We start from the raw sequence: 15904 nt of genomic DNA, 5'->3' as shown, positions 1-15904 counted from the left end.
GTCTAATAATCTACTGACAGTGGGGGTTGGCGGTTGGGGGGGTGGGGTGGGGGAGTTGGACTCCTAGGAACCCACGGAGGTTCGGTACGGCCCTGCAGAGTACCACAGGCATGCACATCCCATGCAACCTTCATGAGGCAGCACACCGCAGGAAGAACCCACAATGGCTGAGATCGCTGAAGGATGGAGACAGGTGATGGAGAGGGAAACATCCACTTCAGGATGCTCGGACAAAAAAAAAAAGAAAAAGAAAGAAAGAAAAAAAAAATCCTGTCAGCGCTGCTGCACCAAAATCCCGATCCCGGAACAGAACACCGCCAACAGCAGCGGCGCTGGCTGTCAGGGTGCATGTGATGATGGATGCGTGTGGATGATGTGCGCGCATCAGACACTAATCCATCTCTCCGCCGGTAGAGGAGAGAGTGGAGGATAAAAAGAAAAAAAAAACCCACAGTCGCATCTCTTTAGCGGTCTGCTCGGGATACAGAGGAGAGGAGAGGAGAGGAGAGGAGAGGAGAGGAGAGGAGAGGAGAGGAGGACGCCACCATCACATCTCTGGATGGCTGCACAGCTCGCCTGATTGCCCGGCCCGCTGCAGGACCGGCTGGCCAAGCCCACCGACCGGAGGACCTATATAAGGCCCCCGGCGGGTGTCTGTCACCACATCTTCATCGTGTGCCTCCTCTGCCTCTCTCTCCAGTTCCACTCGCGCTGATTCGGATTCTACACCTTTGTGTTCGCAAGCAAGCAGCAAAGCAGCCATGTCTCACGGATGGGGATACGGACCGACTAACGGTGAGTATCCTGCAGCATCCAGCCCGGTCTGAGTGATTCAGGTTTCTGTGTAACAGGTTTACGCTGCAGCATCAGATTCACACCACCTCCACACCATTTTCACGAAGTTCATTACTGACATTGCCATAACAACAGGTAGAAGTTGACAGCAGGGCGAGTAGTTAAACATACAGCAGGATCTGTTGTCTGCTTTTCTGCAGCTTTTACATACAGAAGAAACTTTTGCACTTCTGCAGTTTTCACTACTGCGCAGCCACGACTGTTTATTCGTTTAATTTCAATCATCATCCACGTTTGGTTATGGATGCATTACACACAATTAAGATTAAATGCATTTGAAAAAAAATAAAAACAAGCAGTGGATTTTTTAAAAAACAAGTTAAACATAAATTCTAAAATTCTATCAGTTCATCCATCAAGTGCATTTGTCTGATATTCTTTTCCTATTTAAATTTTCATAAACTCATTTTGCATTTCTTATTTTTTCTTTCAACTGTGTGACCGTAAACATGGATCTGTGTGATCAAACAAAACATGGATGGTGAGGCCTCATTTTATCACTACGGCCCACGCCTATGGATCATCAGACTGCCTGAATACCTAACAAGGAGAGCAGAGAATCTGGGCATTTTTAAAAGAAAACTGAAGACCTAAATTTTTAGTCTGGCTTTTAACTGAATTTTATTATTTTTATCGTTATATAAAACTAGTTATTGTCTTAATTGCAGTATCTCTCTATCCCCTTGATCAATCTATACCTTATACATATTATCTATTTAACTTTACCTATTTAATTCTATTTTAATTAATTCATTCTTATTTTATTTTATCCCATTACACATTTTATCTACTCTCTAGTGTTTTCCCCATTGCAAATGATTGAGTGTAATAGAGTGCTATAATTCTTTTGTGTATATGTCAATGTATATGTCTTCCTAAATGTGTCCCCTATGTTCAAAGCACTTTGAGCTGCTGCGGGCATGAAAAGTGCTATACAAATAATGCCTGATTGATTGATTGATCACCCAGCCTTTATTATATTAACACATATTATCTGAACTTTTATTTGTAGGACCTGACAAATGGGCGAAGGACTACCCTGTGGCCGACGGGCCCCGGCAGTCCCCCATCGATGTCATCCCCAAGGAGGCCCAGTTCGACTCGACCCTGAAGGCTCTGAAGCTCAAGTACGACCCTTCCAACGCCAAGGGCATCCTGAACAATGGACACTCGTTCCAGGTGGACTTTGTGGACGATGGGGACACCTCCAGTAAGCACAGATCAGATCCCAGTGTTAAAGGGATAGTAGCATTTTTTAAAGTGGGGTTGTATGATCTACAAATAGCCCCTAAGTACTTTAATTGCAGTAGAAGACTCTCTGCACTCCTCCCATTAGCAACGCCAGCCCATAGCCCTGCCCAGAGATTTACAACTTACAGTGTTGTGAACAGACCCAAAGAAACGGCCTATTTTTGCAGCCTAAAAGAGGTTTTACCTGAAAAAAAAAATACACAGTTCCATTGTTCGCTATAATAAAAATTTTTCCAGCCCTTCAAAGTGCATGAAAAACGCAGTTTTTATTTGGACCTAACCAACTCACATATCCCTCCGCCCAGGGTTAGCGCCCGTCCGATCAGCAGTTGCTAAGGAGAGGAGTGCAGAGAGTCTTCTACTGCAATTAATGTAGTTAGGGGCTATTTGTAGATCATACAACCCCACTTAAAAAAAAATGCTACTATCCCTTTAATATAATATATCAAACCAGACAAACTGTACATCAGATTCAGATTCAGATATTTTATTCATGTACTTGAGAAAGAAAAATATGTTACACATGAGCAGTTGCAACAGATGTACATGCAAGGGAACCCCAAAGAAGCAAAAAGTGCTTAGAGGACCCAAACTGTACATGGACGTTTCCGTTTAACTTTATCTTGCCGCCCTGCTCTTCCCTCCACCCCTCCACCTCTCCCACCCCGCGCTGCATGCACTGTAGCAGATAAGAGCGTGTGATGATGTCACATTCAGTTAACCCTTGTCAACCTTGTTTCATTATCTGGAGGTCACCTCAGCTGCACCACCTCTCCCCACTGCACCTGCACTGTTTATTTAAACATTTATGCATCAGTGCACAACACAGAGCGGAAAAAAATCTGCATGACTTTTATCAATGACAAAGGATTTCAATTTAAAAAAATTTGGTAACACTTTACAATAAGGGTCCCTTATTTAACGTTAGTTAGTACATTATTAAGCATTAATTAATATATTAACAATCATTATTATGTATTACTTAGGATTAGGAAACACATTAATTATTGTAGCCTATTAGTAAGCAGTTTATTAATGTTCACTACTCAAAGGTAGTTAATACATTTAAAAGTTGAATAATGAAATTAGTTATCATTATGTATGCATTACTCAGCATTAAAGCAGAAGTAAGTGATATATTTGTGTTAATATAAGTCTTAAATAGTTATATCTTCCGACAGCAATCACTTACATAGAGTGTTTGGACTGAAACACGGGTCTGTCAGTCCCTCTGCTCTGCTCTGAGTCGAGGAGAAAACATTTATCGTATCCTACAGTTTTTATCCAATGAGGAGAGAGAACGGCATGCAGGGCTGTGTGTGCAGCCAAGGAACGCCGTGAATGTGGCGACGTAGGGACGAGGACTGTTATGGTGCGTTCAAGGAAACTCGTATTTTTCCGACCGTGAAGTGGTACCAGTTCGATCTGGTACGAGTTCACCGGTCGGAAGTTACGAGTGGCCGTTATAGTGACTTTCACAGGTAAAACAGGTCGGAAAAACACGAGTGGGTTGCCTGAAACGCTACAAAGTCGTAAGTTGTGACTTGAAGCTGTAATTTACGATTTCAAAAGCCTGCCTGGAACGCAGCATTAGCGAAAACGACCGGACCACTTACTTCTGCTTTAATTAACACATTCGTTTATATATTAATGCTTAATAATGTACTAATTAACGTTAATTAATGGACCCTTATTGTAAAGTGATACCTGAAGGACTGCACTAATTAAAAACAGATGGAATAATACAAGAGACTGTTTGCTGATGTGCAGGTTACTAACAAGAATGGATTTCTTCGGGTGTTGATATTGCGTGTGTTTTCCTGACTCTGTGCTGTGTTGTGTTCTCGTGAGCAGCTCTGACCGGAGGACCTATTGCTGGAATTTATCGTCTGAAACAGTTTCATTTCCACTGGGGAGCCAGTGACGACAGAGGCTCTGAGCACACTGTCAACGGCATCAAGTTCCCCTGTGAGGTACTGATCCACAGAAGCTCCTAGCAGCCACACACAGTAACACAGCCTCTGTGATGATGCTGTAGGGGGCAGGATGCTTGGTACTTCTTCACATACACATTTTTTACACAGTTCTACAGTTAGGAACAGCAGTAAGTCAAACCCAGTGACTTTCAGTCAAGTTTATCAATTGTGACTGTTTGAGGTCAATAAACAAAGACATGAATGCAGAACTGGGGCTATGAAATTAATTGAAATATGAACAAAATTAGGTGATGCATTTATATTCCCCAGGTGTAAAGGAACTTCTTTGTGTGTGTGTGTGTTTTTTTTGTTTTTTTTAAAACTCAAAATCACATCATCATCACTTTTACATTTTTCCAAAATTATAAAAAGAAGTCCTGCATCCCTGCCAGAGATCACCACGACACACTGTCAACATGTTGCTCTACTATATCAGCTTATTTGTACAAAATATTTTTATGTTTCAGCCATGCCTTCATTTTGATGTCATCAGTGCAACTGTAAAGTCTGGACAGAAATGGAAATGTGACTTAAAAAAAAAACAAAAAAAAAACCTGTCAATGGTCACAAAAACATGAGGTGGATTTTCAGACTAATTGATATCGAAATGGAAAACATTTTATTTTCCACATTGAGTTTCAACAGGGAGATAGATGTGGGCAACCTGCCCATTAGAGATTAGATTATCTGTCCATTAGAATGATATTGAGAGAAGAGAAATTGCAGCTTTATTGAACTAATTTCACTTTGTGGAAACAACAGCACATTCACAAATGTGTTTTGTTGACGTATGGAAACTGCCAATGCAGTTCACAGTGGATGCCTGCAGGGCCAGGCTGTCCTCCTATTTATCTCACTTTTAAAGCTATGATGAACACAATAGAGGCTTAAAAACTCATGGTCACATAACAGTTCAAGGCCTCGATGCTGAAACAAAGTTGTGGTTGCAAGACAACACACTGAAGTCAGTCTGTGTTTTCCCTGTTAGCTCCACCTGGTGCACTGGAACACTAAGTATCCCAGTTTTGGAGAGGCAGCCAGCCAGCCTGATGGACTCGCTGTGGTCGGGGTCTTCCTCAAGGTGAGTCACTCTCACTTCTCACTTCACTGCAGACGGTAGGTGGGAAGGAGCTTATGTAACTCAAATTACATTATGTGTGTGTGTGTGTGTGTGTGTGTGTGTGTGTGTGTGTGTGTGTGTGTGTGTGTGTGTGTGTGTGTGTGTGTGTGTGTGTGTGTCCAGATTGGTGCTGCCAACCCCAGACTTCAGAAGGTTCTGGATGCCCTGGATGCCATTAAGACCAAGGTAAAACTGCCCCACAACTCACCAACATCAACACACCTATGCTAAATGCAAAAGTTCTCACAGTGTCTCTGAAAGTTATTCATCAGGGTTGGAGAACCTTCAGAGGCGTGATCTTTCCTTCCTTCCTCTCCTCCTCACTTCCTCTCTTCTGTCCTTCCACTTATCACATCTGCAGGGAAAGCAGTCCACCTTTGACAACTTCGACGCAAAGACTCTTCTCCCTGGATCTCTGGATTTTTGGACCTACGATGGCTCTCTGACCACACCCCCTCTGCTGGAGAGCGTCACCTGGATTGTCCTCAAGGAGCCAATCAGTGTTAGCCCTGCACAGGTGAGTGCAGTGTTTTTAGTTCACTTATATTTCATTTAAATAAAGGTAATTAATGATAGAAAGAGTTCATCTGTAAATTCCCCATTACAGTGTACAGGTAGGCTAACTATGTGAACAGTCATGATTATTCATTTCTAAAGCTCTGTATTTATATTTTAAGGCTCATAGTGCAGTTCTTCATCTCTGAGTGAGGTGGACCAATCAGAGGAGAGGAAGGCCTGAGCCTCTCTTCTGATTGGCTAAAAAAATATGTATATAGCAGATTTCAGGTAAAACCTCAGAGAAAACAAATTGTGGAAGTCTGGACAGTGGGTCCAGGTGAGCAGCGCTGGGGCATGGTTGAGGACACTGCTTTGTTGTGACATCACAAAGTCACAGGAAGTCCTGACGGCTTGTTTTAAGGCTCAGTTTATACATATGATAATAAAACACAGGCTGTGTTCATTCCTCTGTGCACTGAGCAGTGACACTTTAACAGTCTAGAACCTTAACCTGTTTTATAATCACACTACACATGGACATCTAACTTTATATGACATTAGCCCTTTAAAATCAAGAATATCACAGACCTTTGAATGTGAATATAACTTGACATGACTTGCAGAAAGTCATGTCGATGTAGGACTGAAATTTGGTTCAAGAGGCAAACATAACAACAAAGCAAAGCCACAGCTGGATTACAAACTATATATAATGTAAATATAGCTAGGGGAGGTCATAAACTGAATGAGTCTATGTGTGCGAATTCATGTGCACACAGCAGCCTGTGCGTATTTGTGGCCGTCCTAAGTAAGGACATTTTCTTGGCAGCCGTACCTGCTGCTCTGTGGCTGGACAGGCTGCTTCAGGCCAGGCCTCTGGTCACAGTTTGAGACTGCTGCACAAAGTGTTGAGCTTCAAAAGACTAAATCAAATGTGAGGAGTGTGAGGCGGCCTCTTGAGTTTTAAATAATTCTTACACACTCTAGACTTTGATTTGACATCAGCTCAGTCAGTCTTTGATAGAGCCCGTTGTTCCGAACATAGTGAAGGTCAGAGTGAAAGATATCATATCACGCTTTGGTGCAGGGCGGGTCTGAGCCGAGCCTGGTGTTTCATTTAGATTACTTAACTGACTGTATCTCCACTGGGCAGTTTGCATTCTATCTCTTTACATACTTAACCTTCCTCTTGTGTTCAGGTCGCCACTGACCTGTTTTTTAGGTTTTTATGGATAAAAGTACCCCATATATTTGTTTATTGCATCAAGGATTTTTGACTTTAAAACAAAACAGTTTTTTTCTCAAAATTATAAAATGCTCTGGTTAAAATGATGACATTTGGGTTGTTCCGGTGGGTTTTGACCTGGTGATAACGGTAAGAACATTAATGAGAGTTAAAACTGAAATCATAAATGCAAAACCAACCTTTTCATGGATAAGGAGCCTAACAGCGTAACCAAGAGATGAGAAACAAATGGGATGATTAATAATTGTTTTTAGTGTGTTTTACAGCTGATTTAAGACTCAGGTCAGAACCGACCCTAACACCATAGATGGTAGCAGAAAGCTGACAAGAGGAAGGTTACATTGAAGTCAAGGGGTATAGTGACAAAAAAGGCCCAGGTTAAAACCAATATTTTCATTTATAAGGAAGCTTATCAATGTAAACAAGAGATGAGAAACAAATTAGATGAAAAAATATGTTATTAGTTTATTCTACAGCTGATTTACAGTCAGACACGGGTCAAAACCGACCCTAACACAAGAGATGGTAGCAGAAAGCTGACACAAGACGAAGGTTAACGCTGCACACTGTACAACCATGTGACATACTGTAAAACCCACACAGAGCAGGTGATCGGCTTTAAAAGCTCAGTTTTCATTCTTTAAAAAAAACGTGGATGCATACTGTAACTGTAACATGCTTTTCTCTTATGTAGACAAAACAGAATGCACTGAAGTAGAGTGTAACACCTCATTACAGAGAGCTGTGACAGAGAGCTGTAAGCACTCCGGACTGAGCCTGCTGCTGAGGGAAATGAAATCCATGTTCAGCAGCCAGCTAAAGGCTAAATGGCTCCCAGAAGAGTTGTTGTTTATGCCACAATGCTGCTGGACTTATTTTACACACACACACACACACACACACACACACACACACACACACACACACACACACACACACACACACACACACACACACACACACACACACACAGTGAATCTTGGTTCCAGCAGACTGTTTCAGTAATGCTCCGAGCAACATGTGTGGAGGCTGTGTGTGTGTGGTGCACCACCATGTGCACATGAGAGATAACCACTGTGGCAGGAGGGTGTGAGGTGGCTGCACTGCACAGCACTGGGCTGAAGATTAAGTGGAGCAAGTGAACAAGCTGACTGTATTAAAGTCCACTTACTGCTGCTCTACCAGGAGCCAGGTAGCAGCTGCTCAGCTGAGCTGCTGTATTCAGATGAGGATACAGGAGCCCATGGGAACCTCATCGTTCTGGTTCCTATGCAACATACAGTGCAGTGTGCATGCTGTGTTGAATTTGCGTTTTAGAAATTATTCTATATCCAGGTTGTGATTGGTTGGCAAGGTGATGGATGTTCAAATGTGTAAAATGTCAATGTGTAATATTGTAATACTAGAAGCACAACAACGACAATAGAGGAGCAGACTGCTCCTGTCTTTGCAGAGTCGGAAAATCGCAGCGAATGGCGACTAATGGACGTTAGCCGTTGATAGCCATGGCCTCTAGCTTAGGGTGACAATATTTTGATTTCCAAAAAAGAGGACACTCGGCTCCAGCTCGAGATACTTAAATGATACTAGGAGTTTACACAAAGATGCCTCATATATGGTTGCCGATAAAGTTGGAAGTAGAAAGTAGGCATAGAAGAAGTTGAAGGGTCAGCACTCACAGAATGTCCTTTAGGTAGCTTTAATGGAACAGGTGGTCAGGTACAAACGTTTCGACAGTAGCAGTCTTCTTCAGTGTACAAAGACCAGGAAATACAGGACGTTTGTATGGGGGACCTACATTTGAGTTCTAAACGGGCCGGGCCGACCAACCCAATGGGCGAGGATGTCTGGTTTTAATCATAGACCATCAACCATCGACCTCTGCAAGGATAACTAAATGATCACGAGTGGCTTTTCTAAGGGTCAACAGGTAGATCACAGGTAAACTCGGGCGTCAGGGTCCACAGTCCTGTGAAAAACAATGAATACTGGACATATTCATGACTTCATAAACCCCTCTGGACGCCCTGGACCGGACGTGAAAAGCGGACATGTCCGGGCAAAAGAGGACGTTTGGTCACCCTGTAGCTTCAACTATGCTTGCATTGATTACATAGCAGTATACAAACGTAACATTGTGCTGGTTCTGTTGATTAGCTAACCCAGCCCCCAGCCCCCGGTGTAATTGGTTCTTGGCCTCTAGAGCAGCAATGAGTTGGTGCTTGTCTGGATTGGAACCTGTGCTAATGCCGCGTTCAAAACAACTTGGAAGTCGGAATTCCCAACTCGGAATCATCATTGTGTTCATGCTGTAGGAACTCGGAAGAGAAAAAACATGGATACCCATATGTGCAGCCAGCAGCAAATTATGTTTATTTTTGAGGCAAATGAAGAGGAGAGGAGATGCCGCAGATGAGTGCACATATAACGTTATAGCCTAGATAACCGTTAAACATTATTTCTGTTACATATGAGGACCACAATTTCACACAATACAACAATCACAGCTTAATATAAACAAAAAACAAACAACTTAACATTTTTAAATTCTAACCGTTTAAGATGTGGGCTGCCATGTTTTGATGTTGTCAAGTCGGAAAGTCGGAGCTCTGAAATTATAAATTATATAAGTTTCCAACCTGTAATTTCCGAGTTCCACGCCGTTCAGTTCATTTCTGACAACTCAGAGCGCTTTTTTTCGGACTTCCGAGTTGTTTTGAACGCAGCATAAATCAGGCCCTGGCTCCGAACTAGCACTGGAACCAGCTTGGTGGAAAATGGGTAAGAGAGGTTCCAGCATGATGCTGCGTGGGGATATGGTGAGGTGCAACCATTCATACAAAGCATCTGTTTTTGATAACTACATCTCTAACCCCTACACATACACATTTCCAGCAGGAACTGTCAGGGGTCAATTGACAGCTTTAGGTAAAGGTGTGGAGATAGATCTGAAAGGAGAACATTGCATTCATTTGAAGTTTGCCCTTAACCAATTACTCCCTCCTTCCTTGTGTCTCCTCTCTCGTTAGATGGCCAAGTTCCGCAGCCTCCTGTTCACCGGAGACGGAGAAGCTGAATGCTGCATGGTGGACAACTACAGACCTCCTCAGCCTCTGAAGGGCCGTCGGGTCCGCGCCTCCTTCAAATAAACCATGCTTCACCTTCATGGTGCCCTCACCCTTTTGCTTACTCGTCCCTCCTTTCCCAAACCTTATTCCCCCACATGCAGCCTTTACTTAATAATAATTTCCAGCCTCAACAACATCAATTTACATGTTCTGTGACATAGACTACCTGGATGTATCTTGAATTAAATAACTGAAGCTTTGACACTATAACATAATATGTCCCATTAGTGCAGATAGAACCCTAATGATGTTGATGCAGGTATCATGAGACAGTCAGCCTTATCAGAGGCAAATTGTCTAAAATATAATTTCAAATATTTTAAAAGCTGAAGTTATGTTTGTGTTTGCAGGAGTGTCATTTATTTCGGTTTAGGGTGATTGAAAAGTCTTAAACAGGCAGATGTTATTGGATGATGTTTGCTACATACAACAGAAACATATGCCCAGACCCCAATTGGTGGATGCAGCCCTAAACTACATGCAGGAATATGATATGAATTATATGTTTTGCCTTCTTTAAATGCCTTTATCAGTTTGCTGAACCTCCTCCTATGCATTTGATTGTGTTGTGCTGCTCAGATTGTTCAAGCTCATGTTTTATTTTATTTTATTGATGCCTCATTTTGTCATTTTGAGACAAAGTGATGACACCAGCAGTGAGTCAGGGCCGAGGTCTCCACCAGTGCTTCTGCAGGTGGACTTTAGGCTTGTGATCCACCCCTTGATGGTAATCCCATGAAAGGCTACAGTATGTTGTTGAGTGACAGTTGTATCTACAGTAGTATTGGATGACAGAGGTCGTGTCCACACTAATGCTCTAAAAACACTTACTTTCTCCAGTGTTGAGCTTCTTTCCACATGCTGTTCTTTTTGTATAGCGTTACTGTGGACATGACATTAGCCATCTTATTCTGTCAGTGTGTTAGAACAAGCTTCACACTTTTTGTAAGAACCATTACAACTGAACTACCTACCACCACAGTGCATTAAACTTTGTCTGTAAGGCAGATCTGATATGTTAGAAAGACATGAGAGGATCAGTGTACAACTTCACATTATCACAAGCTACAGTATCATCACAGGTCATAGACTTAATCATCATCTTTCAGCATTGTCTAATTAATAGTCCATCTAAGTTGGATCAGTGGCAGGTATTCTTGAGAAACCTGAGCAATGTCACTTTTTAGCTTTTATATCAATGTTACATGAAATGTTATTTTGAAAAATAAATCTGCTTCCAGAGTGCCACAAATCTGCTGTCACATTCTAGATAAAATATTTTGTGTGAACCTGTCATATCATAAAGGGTAAAGAATTTATCAATAAAAATGATTTAAAATCTACACCACTGTTTCACTGTTTCCTGCTTAGAGTCTTCAGCACATACACACATGATATTGTTCAATGACACATTTTTCTGAGTGAAAACAAAGGGCATTGTCTAGAAGGCAAACAACCAACTAAACCACCACAGACAAACCACCTCATAGAAATTCTCCATTGTTTTACAACTAATATATTAAGACACTTTATATTAGTAATGAAATAAGAAGCCAGCACTAGAAATTGGACAATTGGACACATTAGCAGTGGCTACACTGTGTCTTAAAGCTTTTAACGTTGAACCCAGCTAACAGTAGTGTTCTATCTCCAGATTAACACTGTATGTTATACTGTATGCTATGCTACAAGTTGACACAAATAAATCCATAATGTATAAAAGTAAGAAACTACAGTGTAGCCCAGTGTTTTTCAACCTTGGGGTCGCCCTATGTGGGGTCGCCTGAAATTCAAATGGGGTCGCCTGAAATGTCTGGTAATTGATTTAAAAAAAATACTGATAAAAATATGTTTTTAACTAATTATTAAATTATGATTAAAAACACCACACACAATCTTAAACAACAGTATTCTATACTTTCACTTTCTTGAATATAAATCGTGTTAAAATAAAATGTATTTATCTAATTTAGAAGGACAGTGTGCAGTGGCATTAATTATTAGAAAAAAATAAAAAGATGGCTGCACCAGATTTAGCGGAAATGCTGAGCTGGCGCATCTTGATTGACGGGGTCGCCAGAAATTTATGCTGTCAAAATGGGGTCACGAGCCTACCTACCTATAGCCCCGTTTCCACTATGCGGTACAGGTCGGTACGCTTATTTCAGCGTTTCCACTACCATGGAACCGTACTGGTCCCATGGTACCCGTTACCATTTTTGTACCTAGCACACAGGACCGGTTCCCTTGGGGAGGAGCCGAAGCACTGCGAGCTGGTGAATGGTCAAGCATATGGCGTCATCACGATGGATACCTAAAGCACAACAACACAATCGCGCCATTAAAAAAAAAAGTCTGCTATCAACGGAGTCTGGAGTGCTGAGGAGGTGCAGGCTCTGCTCTCTGTTGAGGAGGCTGTGCAGCGGGAGCTCCATGGTGCTGTGCGGAATGAGAAGGTTTTCCAGCTGGTTGCCGTAAAAATGTAGCCAGTATCGCTACGCAAGCTGATGTAGTGACGCTTCAACACGCAGTCCGCCTACCCCTGAAGGTCCCCTTTATACAATGGAAACGCAAAGCTGACCATATCTGACACGAACCGTACCGATCCGTACTGTGTCGTACCGTACTGACAGTGGAAACAAGGCTTACATGACACATGAGACACATGAGGCTTACATGACACATCTTCCAACTTACCTTTCATTCCTGTTAGCCTTGCATTCAGTGCAATTGTTAGCATGCCAATGAGCTAAGCCAAGATGGCAAACATGGAAAGTAATAAGCTAAAATATCAGCGTGTGAACAATTAGTTGTTTCTCAGTACGGAGTACACCAAGTCTCTTGTCCCATGGATACTCTGACCCTGCCATCTGCCGCCTCAGCACAAATCAGGATTTGTTATTCTGTTCACTATTCTGTTGACACGAAGTGGTAGATGCCATGGTCTGCTGTTGTAGTCCATCCACATCCAGGCTGAATGTACTAACCAGTTACCATTATGTTTTATGCCCAGTCTTATCATCGTTGGTGGGGTAAATTTTCTGCCCATGTAGGCTACACTGGAAAGCAGTATTTTTGCCTGGTTTTTACAAAGTTTCAATGAGGGACTATGTGATGTTGTGTTGAGGCTATTAAAATTAAAACAGAACCTATGCATTAAATTAAAAAAAATTAAATTTAAATTAAAGATTCTATGATGCATGCATCATGACAAAGTATGCTGCATTTGGCCGAGGATCTGTGGTGCTCAGTGGTGCTGTTGGCCTTATGTAACAGTGTTTAGCTGTTTGTTGGTGTCTCCACCAACACTCTTTTGTTAGAGCCCTCATCATCACAAACCATTAGCTGGATGGCCTTTGTTGGAGAGTTGGCCATTAAACAGCTACATAGCTATTCTGTCTCTGTCTCATAGTGTCTCAGTGTCTCAGCTGCAGGATGGATTTGGGTGGGTTGGGGGAGGGGGAGTGACTGAGGCTTAGAGGAGACAAAATCAAAGAACAATCAGAGACAACCACAAACTTGGTCAGTGGAAACAAACATTATTTGGTTTCACTGGTCAAGAGTATTTTGGACACTTCTTTGATATTTAAATGCATTCACAAAGGAATCATAACATTATTCATACAGAGCAAACCAAATGCTTAAGATTTTATCCCTTTCACATAACCATCAATGTATAAATATTCATGTCTGCTATCAATGCAACAATAATGAGTTTGTGTTAGCTATTTATAACAGTGTTTCATCTCTGTCTCATTCAGCTTCACCTGCGTTCCTCTAATCCAACCCTGCCATGTCCTCCACCTGTCAATCATAGTCACCTGACTCGTCCTATCCACCTGCTCACCTGTTTCCCTTCCCTCCATTGCCCATATTTGGCCCATTTCCCCTCACTCATTGACACATTGTTTATTAACACATTTTTTGTCCAGACACTGGGAATCATATGAAGCTATGTCCATGTGTATTCTCGTGTTGCTACTTGATAGTCCACATTTTTAGTCCTCAAAGTGTTGCACCTTTTTTACCTTCATGTCCATTAGTGGAGACCTCTTCTATGACCTTATAGAAAAGTCAGTAGCCATGCTACATTATGGTCCAGTCACATAGATATTGTGTTTGTCCTGCAAAGTTTGCTGACATATTAAAAATGCGAATGTTCAAGCATACCATGTAAAAGGACCAAACAATACAGAGACCAAGTCAACCACTCAGACTCCTGGATCCTCAAATCATTCCTGAACCACCATCCTGCCGATAGAGGCCACTGCCATTATGTGATACTGTTTCCATGCTCATGATACCATCAATATTTTGAATAAATGCACAACATGTGGTATACAAATGTTTTACTTTTGTTTTGTCTAAACTATATTTTCATAGATTAGATGATGTGTATGTGACTATGACATAGGCTATATTACATTTCAGTGTGGGGTTATACTTGTGACTGCAAATAGGCAGAAACAGAATACAGTTTGAGGTACTCCAACTTGGCATCATCTGGCAGTCATGGAATTCTCCATTAATAAACTCCAACCCTGAAGAAAACTCCTTCAGCCAACTCCAGGTCCAACCTCCTCCATGTCAAACCTCTTACAGCACAGCACTGAGCTCTTATTAATATTCTGTTGTGATCATTTGTAAAAAACAAACAAACAAACAAAAAAAAAACATCACAGTAACATTTGTATTGTAATTTTCCAATTTTTGTCTCAAAATCTGTCCTGGACCTGGATGGTTAGTTAGTTAGTGGCCTGTCCAATCTCTGGTCTTTCATGTCCTCCATCCACCGTCTGATGAATGTGGACAGTATATTAATGAGGGGACAGATGACCCAGAACTGGCAGCAGCTCCACACAGCTACAAACATGGCCAACAATGCCATGTCCACTTCAAAAGACTGTGTGTGAATCTGAATGGACAATCTTCTTCTTCACCCTCATTGTTATGTGGCAACAGAAGGAGGAGAAGGACCTGGGTGTATATGAACATGGAGATTGTGTTGCTCACGGAGGTTGTGTTGCTGCTGTAAATATGTGCAGATTGTGTTCTGCTGTGATGGACAGATGCGTGACTAATCCTCTGTGTTAACTCCAAATATTACATAATGAGAGGATTCCCTCACCAACTTCCTCTCTCCCTCTCTGCCGCTGCCCCTCCCCCCCGGTTCCACACACACAATGCCTCTCTCTCTCTCTCACCACGGCTGAGTGACAAAGTAGCCATGGCAACTGCATGTTCATATCATAAAATATGGAAGAGGGAGTTTGCAGGATGACCTGGGCAATGTGTTTTTCTGTCAACAGAGCTGTGGATGCTCGGCCTTGTGGGAAACACGTCAGCCTGATCACTCTGCTGTGGATAGTGTACAGTGTTGTGGTTTCGGTGAAGCATCTTTTCATAATGAGAGCTGATGATGGTATAGGGACTCCAGGCACAATGTCCTGAGAATTAAAATATAGCTGAAAACAAAGCTCTCTAAAGTCCCAGAAGAGACAGCACTTTTCAAGACTTCTCTGGTAAACCAAACTAACCTTGTCTTGTGTCAGCTTTCTGCTACCATCTATGGTGTTCGGGTCAGTTTTGACCCGTGTTTTAAATCAGCTGTAAAATACACTAAAAACATTTTTTTTCATCCATTTTGTTTTTCTTCTCTTGGTTACATTGTTAGGCTTCCTTATCCATGAAAATATTGGTTTTAATATTTTTGGTGTGGGCCTTTGGGCCTTTTTTTGTCAGTATACCCCTTGGCTTCAATGTAACCTTCCTCTTGTCAGCTTTCTGCTACCATCTCTTGTGTTAGAGTCGGTTCTGACACAAGTCTTAA

General features: G+C 41.9%; 1 protein-coding gene across 1 annotated transcript; it reads left to right on the top strand.

Moving 5' to 3' along the window:
- The first annotated feature begins 643 nt into the window (after positions 1-643).
- Positions 644-10274, top strand: cahz (carbonic anhydrase). The gene is made up of 7 exons (XM_085804206.1): positions 644-795; positions 1868-2065; positions 3961-4079; positions 5071-5163; positions 5326-5388; positions 5564-5719; positions 9976-10274. The coding sequence occupies exons 1-7, from the start codon at positions 762-764 to the stop codon at positions 10093-10095; spliced, it is 783 nt and encodes a 260-aa protein (XP_085660332.1). The 5' UTR covers positions 644-761; the 3' UTR covers positions 10096-10274.
- Positions 10275-15904: the final 5630 nt, after the last annotated feature.

This window comes from Trachurus japonicus, chromosome 17 (genome assembly GCF_045865225.1).
Source record: "Trachurus japonicus isolate A0001 chromosome 17, Traja_1.0".
In the NCBI taxonomy this organism is placed as follows: domain Eukaryota; kingdom Metazoa; phylum Chordata; class Actinopteri; order Carangiformes; family Carangidae; genus Trachurus; species Trachurus japonicus.
This window is presented reverse-complemented; position numbering and strand designations above follow the sequence as displayed.

Coding starts and splice junctions, on each gene's coding strand:
- cahz (XM_085804206.1), top strand. CDS start 762: ATGTCTCACGGATGGGGATACGGACCGACTAACG. Junction 2,066..3,960: donor GGACGATGGGGACACCTCCA/GTAAGCACAGAT, acceptor TCTCGTGAGCAG/CTCTGACCGGAGGACCTATT. Junction 4,080..5,070: donor GCATCAAGTTCCCCTGTGAG/GTACTGATCCAC, acceptor TTTCCCTGTTAG/CTCCACCTGGTGCACTGGAA.